General features: G+C 42.2%; 1 protein-coding gene and 1 pseudogene across 2 annotated transcripts in view; one reads left to right on the top strand and one right to left on the bottom strand.

The window, feature by feature from the left end:
* Positions 1-7,286, top strand: part of LOC308291737 (solute carrier family 12 member 5-like) — a gene marked incomplete at both ends in the record, with an annotated part of 90,064 nt that extends 82,778 nt beyond the window's left edge. The window contains 6 exons of the mRNA XM_080733865.1: positions 3,245-3,352; positions 4,569-4,685; positions 5,244-5,425; positions 6,014-6,028; positions 6,435-6,568; positions 7,195-7,286. Coding sequence (XP_080589991.1) covers positions 3,245-3,352; positions 4,569-4,685; positions 5,244-5,425; positions 6,014-6,028; positions 6,435-6,568; positions 7,195-7,286 — 648 coding nt within the window. The remainder of the gene's footprint in view (positions 1-3,244; positions 3,353-4,568; positions 4,686-5,243; positions 5,426-6,013; positions 6,029-6,434; positions 6,569-7,194) is intronic.
* A 2,881-nt stretch (positions 7,287-10,167) lies between these two features.
* The window catches only part of LOC308291736 (myosin-7-like), a 61,327-nt pseudogene continuing 53,924 nt past the window's right edge, over positions 10,168-17,570 (bottom strand). The window contains exons 44-52 of the transcript in view: positions 17,391-17,556; positions 16,784-16,908; positions 15,932-16,240; positions 14,913-15,116; positions 13,750-14,046; positions 12,259-12,363; positions 11,576-11,671; positions 10,807-10,938; positions 10,168-10,191 (exon numbers count right to left, since the gene is read on the bottom strand). The product of the transcript in view is annotated as a myosin-7-like (transcript). The remainder of the gene's footprint in view (positions 10,192-10,806; positions 10,939-11,575; positions 11,672-12,258; positions 12,364-13,749; positions 14,047-14,912; positions 15,117-15,931; positions 16,241-16,783; positions 16,909-17,390; positions 17,557-17,570) is intronic.

Raw genomic sequence — 17,570 nt, 5'->3', positions numbered from 1 at the left:
CTTGGGTTTTTTGAAGGGGCATAAATGTTTCCTGTTCAGATTCCCATGGCTTTGTTTCATTGGCTCAGCAGCAGATTTGAACCAGAGTAACCAGAACAAGCTATGGAAGAATGGGAACCATTCATGCCATCTTCTGGAAACATGGGATTATAGTTTGCACCGTGCCAATTAATGGTGGTGTTCTGTTCATGCTTTTGGTTCTGATTTGTTTATTCTGTCCAACACTGACCTGTTTCAAATAGTGTTCTTACCTACCTGGAGTGTGTTAAGTAAGAATTGGATGTGTTCTATTCATTTTACAGTATATTCAACAATCAACTGTGTGTGTGTGTGTGTTCTTAAAATACTGTTCTTAGGTTTTAGCCCGTTTTAAAAGAACATTTAAAAGAATATTTGCTCTAAAAATAAATATTTGCTTAATTGCATTAAGTCATTTTCTTGTGTTGAAATGTGTACCTATCATTTGGTGTAGAGAGAAAGGAGCTGGCCTAGTATAGGCTTAAGGGGACACTGAACTGTATCCTGGTATGGTGAATCCTGATGGTTAGGACTTAAAATATGGTTATAGGTCATATCAATCAAGAATGTATCCTGACATAAAAATACACCTAGTGTTTGGACTTGACATATGTTTACGGGTCATATCAATACAGTATCCTGAGCTAAAATACACCCTGTGTTTGGACTTGAAACATGGTCATAGGTCGTATCTATACAGTATCCTGAGCTAAAATACACCCCGTGTTAGGACTTAATATATGGTCACAGGTCGTATCTATACAGTATCCTGAGCTAAAATACACCTGGGATTGGCACTTGAAATATGGTCACAGGTCGTATCAATATAGTATCCTGAGCTAAAATACACCTGGTGTTTGGACTTGAAATATGGTCACAGGTCATATCTATACAGTATCCTGAGCTAAAATACACCCTGTGTTAGGACTTAATATATGGTCACAGGTCGTATCCATACAGAATCCTGAGCTAAAATACACCCGGTGTTTGGACTTGAAACATGGTCACAGGTCATATCTATACAGTATCCTGAGCTAAAATACAACCCGTGTTTGGACTTCATATATGGTCACAGGTCGTATCAGTACAGAATCCTGAGCTAAAATACACCCCGTGTTTGGACTTCATATATGGTTATAGGTCGTATCAGTACAGAATCCTGAGCTAAAATACACCCCGTGTTTGGACTTCATATATGGTTATAGGTCGTATCAGTACAGAATCCTGAGCTAAAATACGCCCCGTGTTTGGACTTCATATATGGTTACAGGCCGTATCAATACAGAATCCTGAGCTAAAATACACCAAGTGTTTGGATTTGAAATATGGTCACAGGTCATATCAATACAGTATCCTGAGCTAAAATACACCAAGTGTTTGGATTTGAAATATGGTCACAGGCCATATCAATACAGTATCCTGAGCCAATGTACACCCGGTATTGGCACTTGAAATATGGTCACAGGTTATATCAATACAGTATCCTGAGCTAAAATACACCCAGTGTTTGGACTTGAAACATGGTCACAGGTCTTATCAATACAGTATCCTGAGCTAAAATACACCTGGCGTTTGGACTTGAAATATGGTTAGAGGTTGTATCAATACATTGGATATGAGTTATGACTCATCTCCAGAAATGACAACTGTCCATTTCTGATGAGATATTTTAGACACTGCCTGGAGTTATTTTCAGAATATGGCATGTGGTCGTATACAGTATCTGGGAAAAGATTAACTCCATATTCTAGCAAGAATAAAGTGGTCCCATATTGGGGGTTCGATATGCTCCGAACATGAAATGTATTTCACTTGCTGTTCGGAGAGTATCCAATCTGGATATCAGCACATATATAGTTACAGGTCATATCAATACAATATATGGATTTAAGATACTTCTGGTGTTTGGACTTGAAATATGGATAGTGGTCATATATGTACAATATCTTGACATTGGATATGAGTTAAGAATCATTTCCAGAAATGACAGCTGTCCATTTCTGATGAGATATTTTAGACAGGGATTAGAGTTATTTTCCGAATATGGCATGTGGTCGTATACAGTATCCGGGATAAAGATTAACTCCATATTCTAGCAAGAATAAAGTGGTCCCATATTGGGGGTTCGATATGCTCCGAACATGAAATGTATTTCACTTGCTGTTCGGAGAGTATCCAATCCGGATATCATCATACATGACTTGTATCTGGTAATATTCGGGCAACGATATCTAGGGATTCTTGGTCTTTTTGCGCAGTTAAGTGTGACGTGTGACCGACGGACGGACGGCCGGTGGAGGTTTTGGTAGTAAACTGCTCCCTGGCGGTCGCAATAACTCGGGAGGTGGTCTGGAGTCCGTTTGATGCGTCCTCGAGCGCTGCAATGTGTAATGAGGGTCCCTGGACCACACTTTGAGACCCACTGGTGTAGCAGAGTGTTTCCAGTGAGCCAACATGCAACAATATCAGCACCCTGACTCTGTTTGACCATGAATTAAACAGAGCCTTCATTAGTATGTGTTGGTAACACCTGTGAAGGACATGAGAAGTAGGGGTGGAGCTCGAAACAAGGGTCGCCACAAATTCGATAACACATTTATTGAGTATCCGGTATAAATAAGCTTTGGGCTTATCAAACTTGTTATTGAGCATAGCATTAACGATTGCGACCGAAGGTCGCAGTTTAGTATATAAAATGGTACATCATGTCTCCGTCCGTCCAGACGTGTACGCCTTTTTACGTTCTATGGGTTTGCCTGGTGGCTGGTTCTACACACAGGGATCTCCATATATGGGCATACAAGGGATTGTTTGTATGATGCCAGATGTCATAGACGTCATAGGACTTTCACATAACGAATAACTGAGTAAGCAAGTTTGGTGTCTCACAGCATATCTCCATATACAGTACATGGATCTCTCTATATGGGTACCAGGGGTCTCCATACTGTATATGGGTAACTGGTCCGATATACATCACTGGCAGTGGCCAGACAGCCAAGACATGGTCGCCCTTAGGCGTCTTGCTAGTTATATCTTTTTTTTTTTTTAACTAGGAGTAGTTTTAGATTATTTTAGATTTAGATTAAGCCAGTGGAAATTCCGTTCCACTGGCTTACTAAATGATGCATTTCAAGTATTTAAGTATGTTGAATATCAATAAAGCTATCTACCCGCTTACCTACCTGAGCCGTTGCATAATGTGTGACACACTTCCCTTCCGCAGCACGACAGCGACATCTCAGCCTACACCTATGAGAAGACCCTGGTGATGGAGCAGCGCACGGAGATCCTCAAGCAGATGCACCTCACCAAGAACGAGAAGGAGAGAGAGGTGGGTGGTGGGACAGTATCTGATCTGGAAGTGGAACCAGAGGAACCAGGCACATGCACACATAGACATCAAAGGGGGCTTGAGCCCCTGCCCTTTTGGAAAGTGCCCTCTCCAGCCCATGAATGCTGTTTTTACTATGATGAAAGAAACGCAAATGCCCCCTTTCCATGCCATACCTGAAGGCAGCATTCGAGAGAATTGCCTTGTCCAAACTCTCCTGAACTCGAATGCAGCATCTTATGTTGAAAGAATTGCCCGTTACGCCACATCTCCAGCATTGACTTGATTATGCTTAGTTCAGTGTGGTATCAAGCACCAAAAATAGCCGACCTCCAAGCTCCAAGCGCTGCGACGGCATTGTGAGCGTTGTGAGGTCAGCTATTTTCGATATTCTCACCAAAAGGCCCTCTTAGAAATGTCAGCCCCTGCCTCTCTCAGAAGAGAGGTCCTCTTGCACACCTACTGTGACAGGTGAACAGTGAATGAAAAGAGGGAAGGAGTCCCGCACACTGTATTCACTTACAAAAACCTTATTCAGCAACGTTTCAGTCTCTTCAGACCTTCATCAGACCCTGCCACTCTTAACATTCTCTGCACGTCCCTGGGAGGAACCGTGGCAACCGGATCTAACATTAAGAAATGGAAACGGTTCCATCATATTTGGAACCGTTTTTTATCACACTGTCTAAACAATTCTGCTAGACAATTACAATACCAGTGGTTCTTTGATTGATTGATTTAATACGTTATCAGCAGTTCGCATATAGGAAAATGACAGCACAGGGACAGTACAGTTCAGATACAAACCTTTTTTATTTCAAGGACCTATTGAAAGGCTGCAATGAATGTATTGTTTCTTTAAATGGAGCCCGTCAGTGTGCGAGCGTTTGTTCATTTTGTCTTAGTTTAACTGTTATTCTTTGCTCAAACTAGACTAAAACCTTTCAGATGACTAAAATATGAAGATAATTACATATCAAAATGAACACTTGTGACCAATGCAAATGCACACAAAAAAATCCAATGTTTTGTTTCAGTGGAGTGGTGTCATTTGGAAAGGAGTGAGTGATGTTGACAAAAGGTTTATGGGATAATTTCCACAAAATATTTGGTATAGCAAATCTTGTCCACCATAGAGCTGTTGTATTATTCATCACTGGTTCCATGACTTCTTTAAAAATAACTTAAGATGTTTTCTCATCTTTAATCTCAACAGATCCAAAGTATTACAGACTACTCCCGTGGGTCCTTCCGACGTAAAAGCAGATCCAGCATGCGGGGGCGCAACAGCGTTGACGAGGGAGCCAGTGGCGCCAAAAAATCTGAAGAAGAGGTTCTCCCATTATGTTTCATATCTTGACCATTGTAGCCATTTATATGTACTTGCCGAGTACACATACCATTCGGCAAGTACAGGGGATGTATCCTGGGATCGCTTCCAAGATCCGGTCTTTTTGTACATCATTTTGTAGTCACAATTACAAACGGACTACACTTTGGCCAGAACTACCAAACCAGAAACAGTTTTAACCCAAAACCATTCCCAAGGACATAATTTTAGTAAAGACCCTTGATGTGCGGCGTAGTTTTGTTTATTTTTTGATACGTTTGTTCAATCTTTTAGTCCAACTCGGAGCGACTGGCAAGACTAACACTTCTCTAGCATTTAAATCGGGATTGGGGAAACAATCAGCAGTTCGCCATCCGGTCTAGGATGCCATCCAGCCTAAACCGGATCAGACGGCCCGTTGTAAACTTATACCAGGCTTTCCTCCGAGGTGAGCTTGTAGATCTGCTATTTTTCAATAGCTAAAGTATCTTGGGCCCTAGTAACTCAGTCCCACTTTCCCCCCCCCCTTGTGACGCCCCTGCTCCTTTACACCATCAACAGGTGCAGCTGATCCACAATCAGAACTCTGCCCCGGACAACACCAGCCCCACGTCCCCCGCTGTGCCCCTAGATGGCGCTGACGTGCAGAGGACCTGGACGGATGACACAGGGGCGACAAGGGGAAGGAGCCAAGCAGCAGCAGGGAACCCAGACAGGGTGAAAGACCTCTTCAACATGAAGCCGTGAGTTATTGCAGTGGTTCTAAACCTGTGGGTCGGTACCCCCAGGGAGGTCCCCAGATTATTACATGTTATTACAAATTATTACATGTATCACCATACATGTAATTTAGATACAACTTTTTATATATTTTTAGTTTTTTGTAAAGTTTTGTGTGTGTGCATGCGTGCGTGCGTGCGTGCGTGCGTGCGTAATGCGTATCCATTCTGATATCAGTATCTTCCTTACAACAATTAAAATAACATAACATAATGTGGTCCAAAAAGCTGCTAAATTGGGCAGTGGGTGTACATTTCTAACTGAGTATTTTAGGACATTTTTAGGAAATTGGAGGAAAAAAATAAGAATTAATAAATTAATAAATGATGTGTTTATTTATGTATTTATTTCACAATGCACACTGTGCCCACCCATTTCATGACAGGCCTAGCCACTAATTAATTCCTGGCTATGCCACTGGTGCATTCTCACAGATAAATGAACTCTCAGCATTTTGTGACTGTACCTGAGCGTACCTGAGGGGTTGGATGTACTGTAATGCAAGAAGAGCTCTGTCAGTTCATAATTATTGTCTCCTTTCAATGCTGCAGAGAGTGGGAAAATCTGTAAGTATCTTTTTGTTTTACTATGATGTTGCCTAGTCATATAGGCCTACTGCTGATGCATGCTAATATGTTGCTTGTCAGATGTGTTATTTAGTTAGCAACTAGTTACTTTGTAGCACTGTTTACTCTGTTGTTGGTCTTTGTAAAGCCTTGTGAGCCTATTGGCTGCCTATGTTTGGCTTTTTTTTTTTCAATTAAACAAAAGTTATGTTTTGATGCTACTGTATCTTTACCTGGTATATTTTTTCCACAATAACCATTCCACATCAATGTGTTTTTGACAACTTCACTAAACTTCTCCCTGCACCTGAAATGTTTTATTTATTATTTACTTATTTTTAAATGTATGAATACAGTTTAGGACCCTTCAGCATTCTTCCTAAACCCTAACTCATGCCCTACACAGGAACCAGCTCAATGTGCGGCGCATGCACACAGCCCTGAGACTGAACGAAATCATCCTAAAGAAATCCAAGGAGGCCAAGTTGGTTCTGCTCAACATGCCGGGACCTCCAAAGAACCGCTTGGGCGATGAAAACTGTATCCTTAACCGGCTTACCGTCTAGTTATTCACGTGAAAACTATCCTTACCTTACCGAAACTGCTGATTATTGTCCCCATCCCATGTGTCTTAAGGTGACTCCACACCAAAAAGACTGTAGACTCTTTCTAACTTTTCACAGACTGCAATGAACTACAAAGAACTGCAAAAAACAAAGCACATTTTTTTTAGAGCTGACTGTACACCGACTGTAGTTCCTGTACGCAGTTGTGCACACAGCACTATTTACTAGCTTTGCTTTGGAGTTGATTGGTATAGGAATTGAGAGTTGAGATTGAGAATATGGCATTTAGTTCAAATGTGCGATCTCTGGCTTGTTTAGGCGTGTATGGTTCTGCAGCAGTAGCAAACTGTCCACTCTACAACCCCCTCAATTCTACCGACGGGCCAGGGCGACTCTACAAAACTGGGAAAGTCCAGTCTTCCAGTTTTCCGTCGATACTGGTCGATAACGATCCCGACCCGCTGCCGAAAACCTACCGATAAGCTCCCTGTCGGCAGCCTGGGGGCAAACAACGCTTATCGATGCAAATCGTGGGAGATTCTGTGCGGTTAAGACCTGCCTTTATAAGTTGTGTTCCTTGACTGTGGTTGTGCGTCTCAGACATGGAGTTCCTGGAGGTTCTCACCGAGGGTCTCAACAGGGTCCTCTTGGTGCGCGGAGGAGGTCGCGAGGTCATCACCATCTACTCCTGAAGACCCGCCCACAAAGACTGTGTCATCCAATCACCTTCACCCTACCCACCCTGTCCATCCAATCACCTTCCTCCAACCCACCCTGTCTAACCTTCGCCTACCGGCCCACCCTGTTGAGGCATAATCATCTGGATTTGCACTTTGTGCTTTTGAAAGGAATAATATAATGCTGAAATGTTGAAAATGGTTTAAATACATATATATTTATTTTTAAGTAATATTTGCCTCTGTATTGGGAAAATATGCACACATACATGTTTGTATATTTGCAATAATAATGTGTGTTTGTCACAGGTTGGATGAATATGAATGTATACTTGTCTTTAACGTTATTTTAAAGGGCTGACCATTATTGGAAAAATGAGGGATTCTTGCATGGCTGTTCTTTAGCATTTGTTGCCATTTTCTATTATTTATTTAAGTATGTATTTATTTATGTATTCGTTCCTCTGTTCACCTGTTAATTGAAATCATTGTCGTCTGTGTTTGTGTCTCATAAAGAATCTTCAGAAGCACAATATCAATAATTAACTCAGACACCATACCCTACAACCACTATGAGGTAAATCATGGAGGTCAGATCAGCAACACGGCTGCATGCTTGAACTGAACATTTGCTGTGTCGGGCACCTATAGATCAGTCTGAGACACGATGCGGAACCAACCGCGAGTATGAACTAGGAAGCTTCAATTTCAGGAAATTGCAAGTGTGGTTCCCATGACGCGAGTCGTTGGTTGCGGCCGCCGGGACCCGAGGAATTCGCCGGGAGGAATAGCGTCGGAGGCCATATGCGTCGAAATGTTGTGCTGATCGGATCCTGCGTTCAAGATATTATATGGCGTTGTGGTAATGTTCAGTCCATGTGATCAAGGGAGTGATCTCTTCAATTGTGTCTCACCACCACAGTTGAGCTGCTATCAAAAATGTCATATCATTTATTGCGACCGTAAGGTCGCAGTTTAGTATGAAAACCTCCACCGGCCGTCCGTCGGTCACACGTGCGGTCGACCGCACGTGTGTGATGAGGTCACGATGAGTCATCTATGCCCAAATATAGATTTCTAGGTCAGATGGCCCATAGAGTTTGTGATGTCAAACCTAGCAACCCAATATAAACAAACCTGATGTCAGACCTGAAGTATCCTTTTATACCCATATATGGAGATACAGAGATCTCCATATATGGGCATATTAGAAAGTCCATATATGGGCATATACGGATGACATCAGGGATATCCATATATGGGCATAAAAGGGACAAGGGCTTACAGTTAAGAGATCTCCATATATGGGCATATCAGAAAGCCCATATATGTTCATATACTGATGACATCAGGAATATCCATATATGGGCATAAAAGGGACAAGGACTTACAGTTAAGAGATCTCCATATATGGGCATAAAGGGACAAGGACTGTTACAGTAGATATAGAGATGTCCATATATGGGCATAAATGAACAAGGACTGACAAACACTGAGATCTCCATATAACCAATGGGAATATAAGGGACGAGGACTGTCAGCTTGTAGACCTATTTTCTAAATATTGTTGTACATTAAAAACTTGAAATGGGTCGTTCTGCATAGTACTTGGGATTTGTTGATGTAAATGTTCACATAGAGTGTAATAATTGGTAAAACAAACTTTTGGCCTATTTGTGGAGATAAGCGACCAACGGTCGCTTATCTCCCGATTAGGGAGTCTTACTGGTATATATGAAAAGAATATGGAGATTTGTTCGTGTTTGTTTGTTTTCACTGTCAACGGAATTACGTGAATGGAATGCTACAATAACATGAACTCTACCTTTGACCCCACGTTGTCAATAGTTTGCATTGACTGCTGCTAGTCACCTGATAATCACCTGATATGTACACTTACTATCAGCATTCTGCAGTCTGGGACCAGGACGTAGTGAGATAAGATTACATGTGATTGTTTCCTGAATACAAGTAGGCTAGTAGGAAAGATGAGTCATACAGCAGACACAAGCACATTGAGTTGTGTTAGTGATTTCAGTACACACTTGTCATCTGAACGTATTCTACTCGAGTACTTTTTGCATGTACATAAAAAAGGGTTTTGATACCGACCTGGCGACCTTATATTTGTACAGTAAGTTAAATAAGTACAAAATCAATGAAGACTAATTGAGCCCTGTTCTGTTTAATAAGGGAATTTACTGAGCCTTTATTTTATTTTATTGCGTTGTCTCCTAGTTGTTATTTTCCAGATGCTTAATCTATTTGTTTAAACAAGGTTTGACAAAGGGCTCTACATATTTCCACCTCAAATTGAGCTCAGTACATTCACATTGAATGAACTAGGCATCTTCAGTTAGACCCTGGGTTTTTCCATTGTCATCGTGCAATAATTGATCAAAGGTTTCATTTTGCTCCAAAGGAGCATTTCACTGTGATTTGATAACATACTATAAGGTGCATATCCATGAGACTGTTTTTATCTTCATGTATGAAGTTATCCTGTATCCTTGTAATGCATTGTTTCATGTTGGATTGTTTTATGTTGTGTCTTTATTAGATTGATATTGCCATGTACATTTAAATTGTAAATAAAAACATACTGTATGACTTACATACAGACTCAACAATTGTCAATCTATTTTATGAATACGTCTATGTCATGAAAATCTTATTTTGATAAAAAACAAACTGATACATACCAGGCTATATAGTGTACTGTACATCAGAAAAGGTAGACACAGGACACAGAATGCTTTTTGATTGCTTTATTTTTTCTGCTATGTTGCATAGAGGAAAATAATTTCACCAGAACACTTTTAGATTGCCTTCTTCATTTTTCTGCTATGTTGCATAAGAGAAAAATGATTTCCTTAGAAGGGTCTGTCAGGGAGCCTCACTCCTCATCTGCTTTACCTTTCTGTAAGAGGAAAAAAGAAGATTATAAATATTAATATTGAGATGTCACTTTCACATCTGCTTAATGTTTTCAAATAAAATAAAAACATGAAATAGTGATGTTTGCCACCAGATGCTTACAAGTGTTGCCATGCACGCTTATTATAATTTGGGTTTAAAAGTTGCACGTACATATTTGGTACAGTAGTTAGATTTTTTCCCTAAATGTTTTTTCGACTTTTCTAGCGCCACCATGAGGCTGATTCATGCAAAACAAATGTTTGCACACTGCTCCTACATATTTTGCAATACAATCACGCTAACAGTATCTCTTAAGTCATGTCATCAACATGGATCTGTCCCATTTGCCATATTCCCCCCCTGATTGGCTACCATTGCCTTCTAAAGTTTGTGTATGCGACCTGACGGTCGTTTATCTCCCGATTTAGGGAGTCTTACTGGTGATAATAGCCGAACCTCAAGATCATGTGTTGTTAGCTTATAGATCTGTTATTCAAATAGGTGTGTGGCGGTGTGTGTGCGCGTGTGCGTGCGCGTGTGTGTGTGTATGTGTGTGTACATGCTCATAATGGCCTGTATAGTCACTCCTGTTGGTCTTTTCTCACTAGCTGCTCACCTTGCCCGTATCACGACTCTTGGCTCTCATCTTGTTGACCTGAGACTCAGCGATGTCGGCCCGTTCTTCTGCCTCGTCCATCTCATGCTGCAGCTTACGTAACTTGCCCAGACTGCTGTTGGCTTGTTCCTCCTAAAATACAATAATGTTGGGGATTATGCAAGGTAATAATAGTAATAATAATAACCAGTAAGACGCCTAAGGGCGAAAAGCGACCTTGCCCCAAAGGGCGAGGTCGCGCAGGACGGAATTCGCACAGGACGGCATTCATTTGCAAGTGTGATTCGAGTTGCGGTTGGTTGTTAAAGTTGGTCAAAATGTGGACAAAATATTCTCCCATATGACTGACGTCTGACATCATAGATGTCTTATGTTATAGACCACATGAGACTCACACAATAAGTCTAATGTATGGGCATTCCAAGCTATGGGCTTAATATTGATGACATTAGGGATCTCCATATGGGCATACAAGGGACATAGTTGTGTGATGTCACAACTATGTGATGTCATATCATAGGTCAAATATGTAGTGATGCACGGAAGCGGGGATTGAACCCGGGACTCCCACTCGCCAGTTCAACGCACAACCAGTCGTGCTAATAGGGCTGAGCCCCGATTAGCAGGGCTGTTGTCGCTGGTTCATGGCTGGTACTAGCTGTGGGGGCTACATAATATAGACATTTACTCATTGAGGAGAAAAAAAAAAAAAAAAAAACGCAACATTTATTAGGAAATAATAGTGATAGAATTGCTGATAAATACTCACAGCCTCTTCTGCAGTTCTCTTGTAGGACTTGACTTTAAGCTGCAGTTTGTCCACCAGGTCCTGCAGGCGGCTCAAGTTCTTACGATCCTCCTCCGTCTGCATCGTTAAGACATTGATTAATCACTGTCATTGATATTTAATTCAGCTATACGTGTTAAAACAAAAGCTGTGCTCAATATCTAAAGCAAGGGTCTTCAACAGGGGGTCCGGGAGCGCTAGGGGGACCTCAGAGTTACTACAGGGGGTCCTACAAATCTTTGTGTGATAGAAACCTTTTTCCTCCTTTTTATATTAACCACTTGAACCCTAACGTCCATATTCTGAGAACTTTACAAACAAAACAAAAACAAAAAAACAAAAAATAGCAGATCTACAAGCTCACAACGCCTCGCGCTGCGAGGCGTTGTGAGCTTGTAGATCGGCTATTTTCGGCAAAGAGGTTTTGTGTAGAGTGGTAAAAGAGCAGACTAAGTACAGAGTGAAAGGTCAAGTTTATTAAGTATTGATGGTTCAAGTGGAAACACACATTTACTGTACATGAATCCAAAATACACTGATGATTGTGCTGTCGATGGAACTATATGGTATCTATGGGTTGCGGGGGGTCCCTGCTTCATCTCTCTCTCTCAACTAAGGGGTCCTTGGCCTGAAAATGTTGAAGACCCCTGATCTAAGGATTGTACCTGATAGGTGAGCTCCTTGATGCGTCTCTCATATTTGCGAACTCCTTTGACGGAATCAGTTGACCTTCTTTGCTCCGCTTCCACCTCCACTTCCAGCTCCCTTACCTTAAAAGAAAAGCACATGCCTGAGTCTACAAGGTGTGTTTAACGGGGAAAATCAGTGAGTGAATTATGAAGGCAGAGATTACACGGCCAGAATCAAGCCTAATGGCATAGCATCCCACTTAAAAAGCAGTGTCATGTTTGATGTAAACAATCTAACTTCTCAATATGTTGGTCACCATATTGTTCCTGCTCCGGTTATTTTAGGTTCTGACAATTGTCATTGATCAGAAAGCCTAAAAGTCTCCATGGGGTGAGTAATCGATAATTGTTTTGTTTTTTTCGAGGGCCCCGAACTGAGCTCATGCTTCCTTCAGTGCATGAGGAGTGAGCGGTGAGAAACAACGCTCCCTATGGATAGCTTTGTGTGTCTCATGCCCTGTCTGTCCCGTCCAGCATAAACAGCTGCAATGACAATTGGTGACCAGAAGAGGGCGCTGTTCCGCAGCCTCCTCACATCAGTACTGTACTGTAAACTACTGACAGACAGGAACAGATTGAGAAGAGCGCACACACACAGGGTAAAGCTGCCCAGATTCACCGATTCGAACCGAGGTTTGATTTTTTATTACTATCTCTTAAATGGGTTAATAGTAGGGGTGTAACGGTATATTAACTGTATCGAAATATCGTTTTTAACTTAAAAAATCGAAGTATATCGAAATGAAAACAGCTAAAATCGAATCGTATCGTTTTATTTTGTATCATATCGAATCGGCAGTGAAAAGAATCGATTGTATCGATACTACCTACTTGTGCATTGTATTTATCATTTTTAAGAAAGAAATTGAAAAGAAGGGGTTTCATTACTTTTCCTTTCTATATAGCTACACCGGTCTATCAATAAATGTGTGTAATCTCTGGGTTCATGTCAAGGTGCAGGTTTGTCCATATACAATGACCATGTATTTGGCAGATCATCACTGTTTACTTATTTATATCCATAATAATACATGTTTCCCTTAAAAACCTGTACTATCCACACCTTTCACACAGATTTAATTTCTTTGCTAAATAGTTACTATATCGATTTTAAATCATTGAATCGAATCGTATCGTATCATCATGAATGAACCAATATCGTCCATGTATCGTATCGTCAACCATGTATCGTGATATGTATCGAATCGCTGTTAAAATGTATCGTTACACCCCTAGTTAATAGTGTCTCACCCTGGACTCCAGCTTCTGGACCTGCTTCTTGCCTCCCTTCATTAACTATACAGTACATTACTCTCACCCTGGACTCCCTTCATTAACTATACAGTACATTACTCTCACCCTGGACTCCATTCATTAACTATACAGTACATTACTCTCACCCTGGTCTCCAGCTTCTGGACCTGCTTCTTGCCTCCCTTCATTAACTATACAGTACATTACTCTCACCCTGGACTCCAGCTTCTGGACCTGCTTCTTGCCTCCCTTCATGGCGATCTGCTCGGCCTCGTCCAGGCGGTGCTGCAGGTCCTTGATGGTCTGCTCCATGTTCTTCTTCATGCGCTCCAGGTGGGCGCTGGTGTCCTGCTCCTTCTTCAGCTCCTCGGCCATCATGGCGGCGTCCGTGATGGCCTTCTTGGCCTTCTCCTCGGCGTTGCGGCACTCCTGCACCGCCTCGTCCACCTCGCTCTGGAGCCCCGACGTGTCTCCCTCCAGCTTCTTCTTCTGGTTCAGCAGACTGGTGTTCTGGGAAACAGCAAGGGAGATGTTAAGTAAGGGATAACGTCTGGCTCATCGGTCATTATCGAGAAATACAATTGTTATCCTGGTGCAGAACATTTTATTTGCCGAGCTGCATATCCGGTACCACTTAAACCCTCTATAATTGGTAAAAACGGACCTGGAAATAACGTACTTGATGCAGTCTTGATGCAGTTAATGACATCATAAACTCAGCCCCTCCCCTTTTGCCATTTTGTGGGTGTGGCTAACTTCAGCTGGGTCTCCACCCACCGGACAACCAGGCATACTCAATGAATTATTGGTATGTGTGGCTTGTAGTTGTGTTGAGAGCTTGTAGATCTGCTATTTTTGGCTAAAGTTCTCCTCAGAATAGGGATGTGAGGGTTCAAGTTGTTAACTTAAAAGAATGATCTTATCACAAAGATTTGGCGTCCCCCCTGTAGTAACTCTGAGGACCCCTTAGAGCAGTGTTTCTCAACCACCGTGCCTGGGGACCTTTGGTGTGCCCCTGAGAAGGGTCAAGTGTGCCCCCTGAAACTGCTTGAAAGCCAGTATTGTATTTATCATTTTAAAAATGGTTTAAACTAGTGAAAACAGCCGATCTACAAGCACACGTTGTGTGCTTGTAGATCTGCTGTTTTCACTACTGTTGTGCGACAGCCTTGTATGACGAAGCAGGACTTTACTTTGCGAAGAAACATACAAATTTGAAACTTGGAGCTACAAGGTTTCCGCCCGACAGTGACGATATTTACACCTCCGTATTATGTTGGTGTGCCCATGGATTCTTGGGACATGAAAAGTGTGCCCATGCAGAAAAAAGGTTAGAGGTCCCGGACCCCCTGTTGAAGACCCCTGGACTGAAATACCTGGGTGTGCAGCAGTTGGACTCTCTCGCTGACATCCAGCAGTTCCTGCTCGGCCAGCTTGCGCCCCCTCTCCGTCTGCTCCACCGCGGAGCGCAGCTCATCCAGCTCAGCCTGCATCAGGTTGTTACGTCTCTCCACGATGGCGATGTTCTCCTTCAGGTCGTCGTTGGCGCGAAGAGCGTCGTCCAACTGCAGCTGGGAGTCCTGTTGAAATGTCAACCGTTCAAGAAATGTCACCTATTTGTCTCTGGACGTAACTTACATGACGTCATCTGCTAAAATAATGGCCTTTTTTCAGAATACGGACAAAACTAATCCAAAGTGACTTACAATAAGCAGGTAATACATCAATATAATAAGCTAGATAATATGTCAGAACATCAACAACAATACAACAAATGCATAGAAATATCAATCTAGGAAGAAAAAAAATAACATAGGTAGACCACGCACCTAATCAGTAAAGAAATGCTACAGTATCTACGTAGCTTCATGTGTGGTCAACGAGGGAAGGGGCAGTGTTACAGTAGTGCTATGGGTTTAGGTGGAGTCTGAAGAGGTGAGTCTCCCAGTCCGCGGCGGAAGCTAGGGAGTGAGTCTGTACTTCTAAGTGCGACAGGGAGTTTATTCCACAGTATGGGGGCCAGGAGGGCAAATTGTCTAGGACGAGTGAATTTTTGTCCTGGAGTTTTTGACTACACAAACGTAAAACTTTTGAGAAAGCCCCATTAGTGTCATCTTCCACTTCGTCAGTGTCTCATAATCTTCTTACATGCTTTGACCTTGTTGCCACTTTGCGGTTACATTTATTTATTAATGAGTCACCTGTGTGTGACAGTAAAGAGTGTAACTTTTAGTGTAATTTTCCTCAATTTCTTTTTATTTAGTAGGCTATTATTTCAGCAAGGTGATGATATGGAAACAATATTGACAAGATTCAGAGTCATCAGTGTTTAAGTTTTCACAGTTCCACTACAGTATATCTTCATGAGGGAGTGGAGTCCCTAACATCACTATACCTTCATGTGGGAGTGCAGTCCCTTGAGCTGTTTCTGGGCCTCGGCCGCCTGCCTGTTGGCCTGGCTGAGCTGGATCTCCATCTCGTTGAGGTCTCCCTCCATCTTCTTCTTCAGCCTCAGGGCCTCGTTCCTGCTGCGCGTCTCCGACTCCAGGGAGCTCTGCAAGGTGTCCACCACCCGCTGCTGGTTCCTCTTGGCCATCTCCATCTCCTCGTCCTTCTCCACCAGCTTGCGCTCGATGTCGGCCTTCACCTGGTTGAACTCCAGCTGAGCCCGGAGGATCTTGCCCTCCTCGTGCTCCAGGGATCCCTGTCGGGGGAGAAAACAAACACACAATTATGAGAAATATGAGAAATGTCCCTTTCTTGCACTTTAAAGGACAACTTTATTTTACAACAAGGGTTCATATTTTAGATTGTAATTAGAGAAGAGAAAAGATGAGTGTTAAAATGCCTTCATTTACTGCTTTCTATCGTTTTAGCGATTTTAATTACTTTGATTTCAGTGGGTGGGAGCATACGTACAAGTGGCTAGATATGTATTATTAGACACAATAAGCCCATTCACAAGATGCACCACAATCTTCCATGGGCAGATGTGACTTATGGGGGCTAGTAGTGTTACTGTAAATAGTGATAAAGAAATCGCCAGGTTATTGAGTCATGTATTGATACATATTTAGCCACTTGTACGCATGCCAATTTTCTTTTCTCTAATGACTATCTAAAATATGAACCCTTATTTAAAAAAACAAAGTTGTCCTTTCCCACCTAGACTGCTGTACGTAGAAGATACGGTGAGGTTGTTTACACAAAGTAATGTGGCAGCTTTGGAGCATTATTCCAGTCTCACCTCAGCTTCCTCCAGTGCAGTCTGTATCTCGGCCTTCTCCTGCTCCAGTACTTTCCGTGCCTTCTCCAACTCATGGATGCTCTTTCCTCCCTCGCCGAGTTGCTCGGTCAGGTCCGAAATCTCCTCTGTTTTAAAAAAAGTATTGGATTATTGTACATTGGTCCCAGCCATGCAAAGGTATCCTCTTCAATCTTAATTCTTAAGAAGAGAAACAAGCACAATTTGTCGATAGCAGGGACAGAGTAGTCTATTCTACATTTGTGTCTGCTAATTTGAGATTTCAAGTATTTAAACGGTGGGTACAGGGGTGGGATGTGGAGGTTACGTGCAGTGGTCATCAATAAGTCCATACACGGACAAATGTTTCATAATGCCCAAAACAAATGTATGACACTGATTTACTATGACACTATGGCACATTATGAGTCCACTAGTACAAGTGGTTCTCGAACGTTTTATTTGCAAGGACCCCCATAACTCTGAGAGTGTACAAATGGAACCAAATTGACCCGCATGACGTCGCATTTCGCCTAATCTGACCGGGATGGCGTTTGACACCGCTTGCTCTACATCCATCATATAAAGAAGATGAATGAAAGCGTGTTACCTTGGAGGTTCTTGTTCTCTCTCTTCATGGTCTCCAGATGGTCCAGAGACTCTTCATAAGAGTTCTTCAGTTTGAAGAGCTCAGTGCTCAGAGACCTGGCCTCCTTCTGGGTGCTCTCCAGCTCCGTCTGAGACTCCTCAAACTTCTGCTTCCACTCAGCCAGAACCTGGTTAAATCATG

The sequence above is a fragment of the Nannobrachium achirus genome, assembly GCF_963921795.1.
Source record: "Nannobrachium achirus genome assembly, chromosome: 9".
Lineage (NCBI taxonomy): Eukaryota > Metazoa > Chordata > Actinopteri > Myctophiformes > Myctophidae > Nannobrachium > Nannobrachium achirus.
The sequence above is the reverse complement of the archived record's forward strand: the minus strand, read 5'-3'. Positions and strand labels throughout refer to the sequence as shown.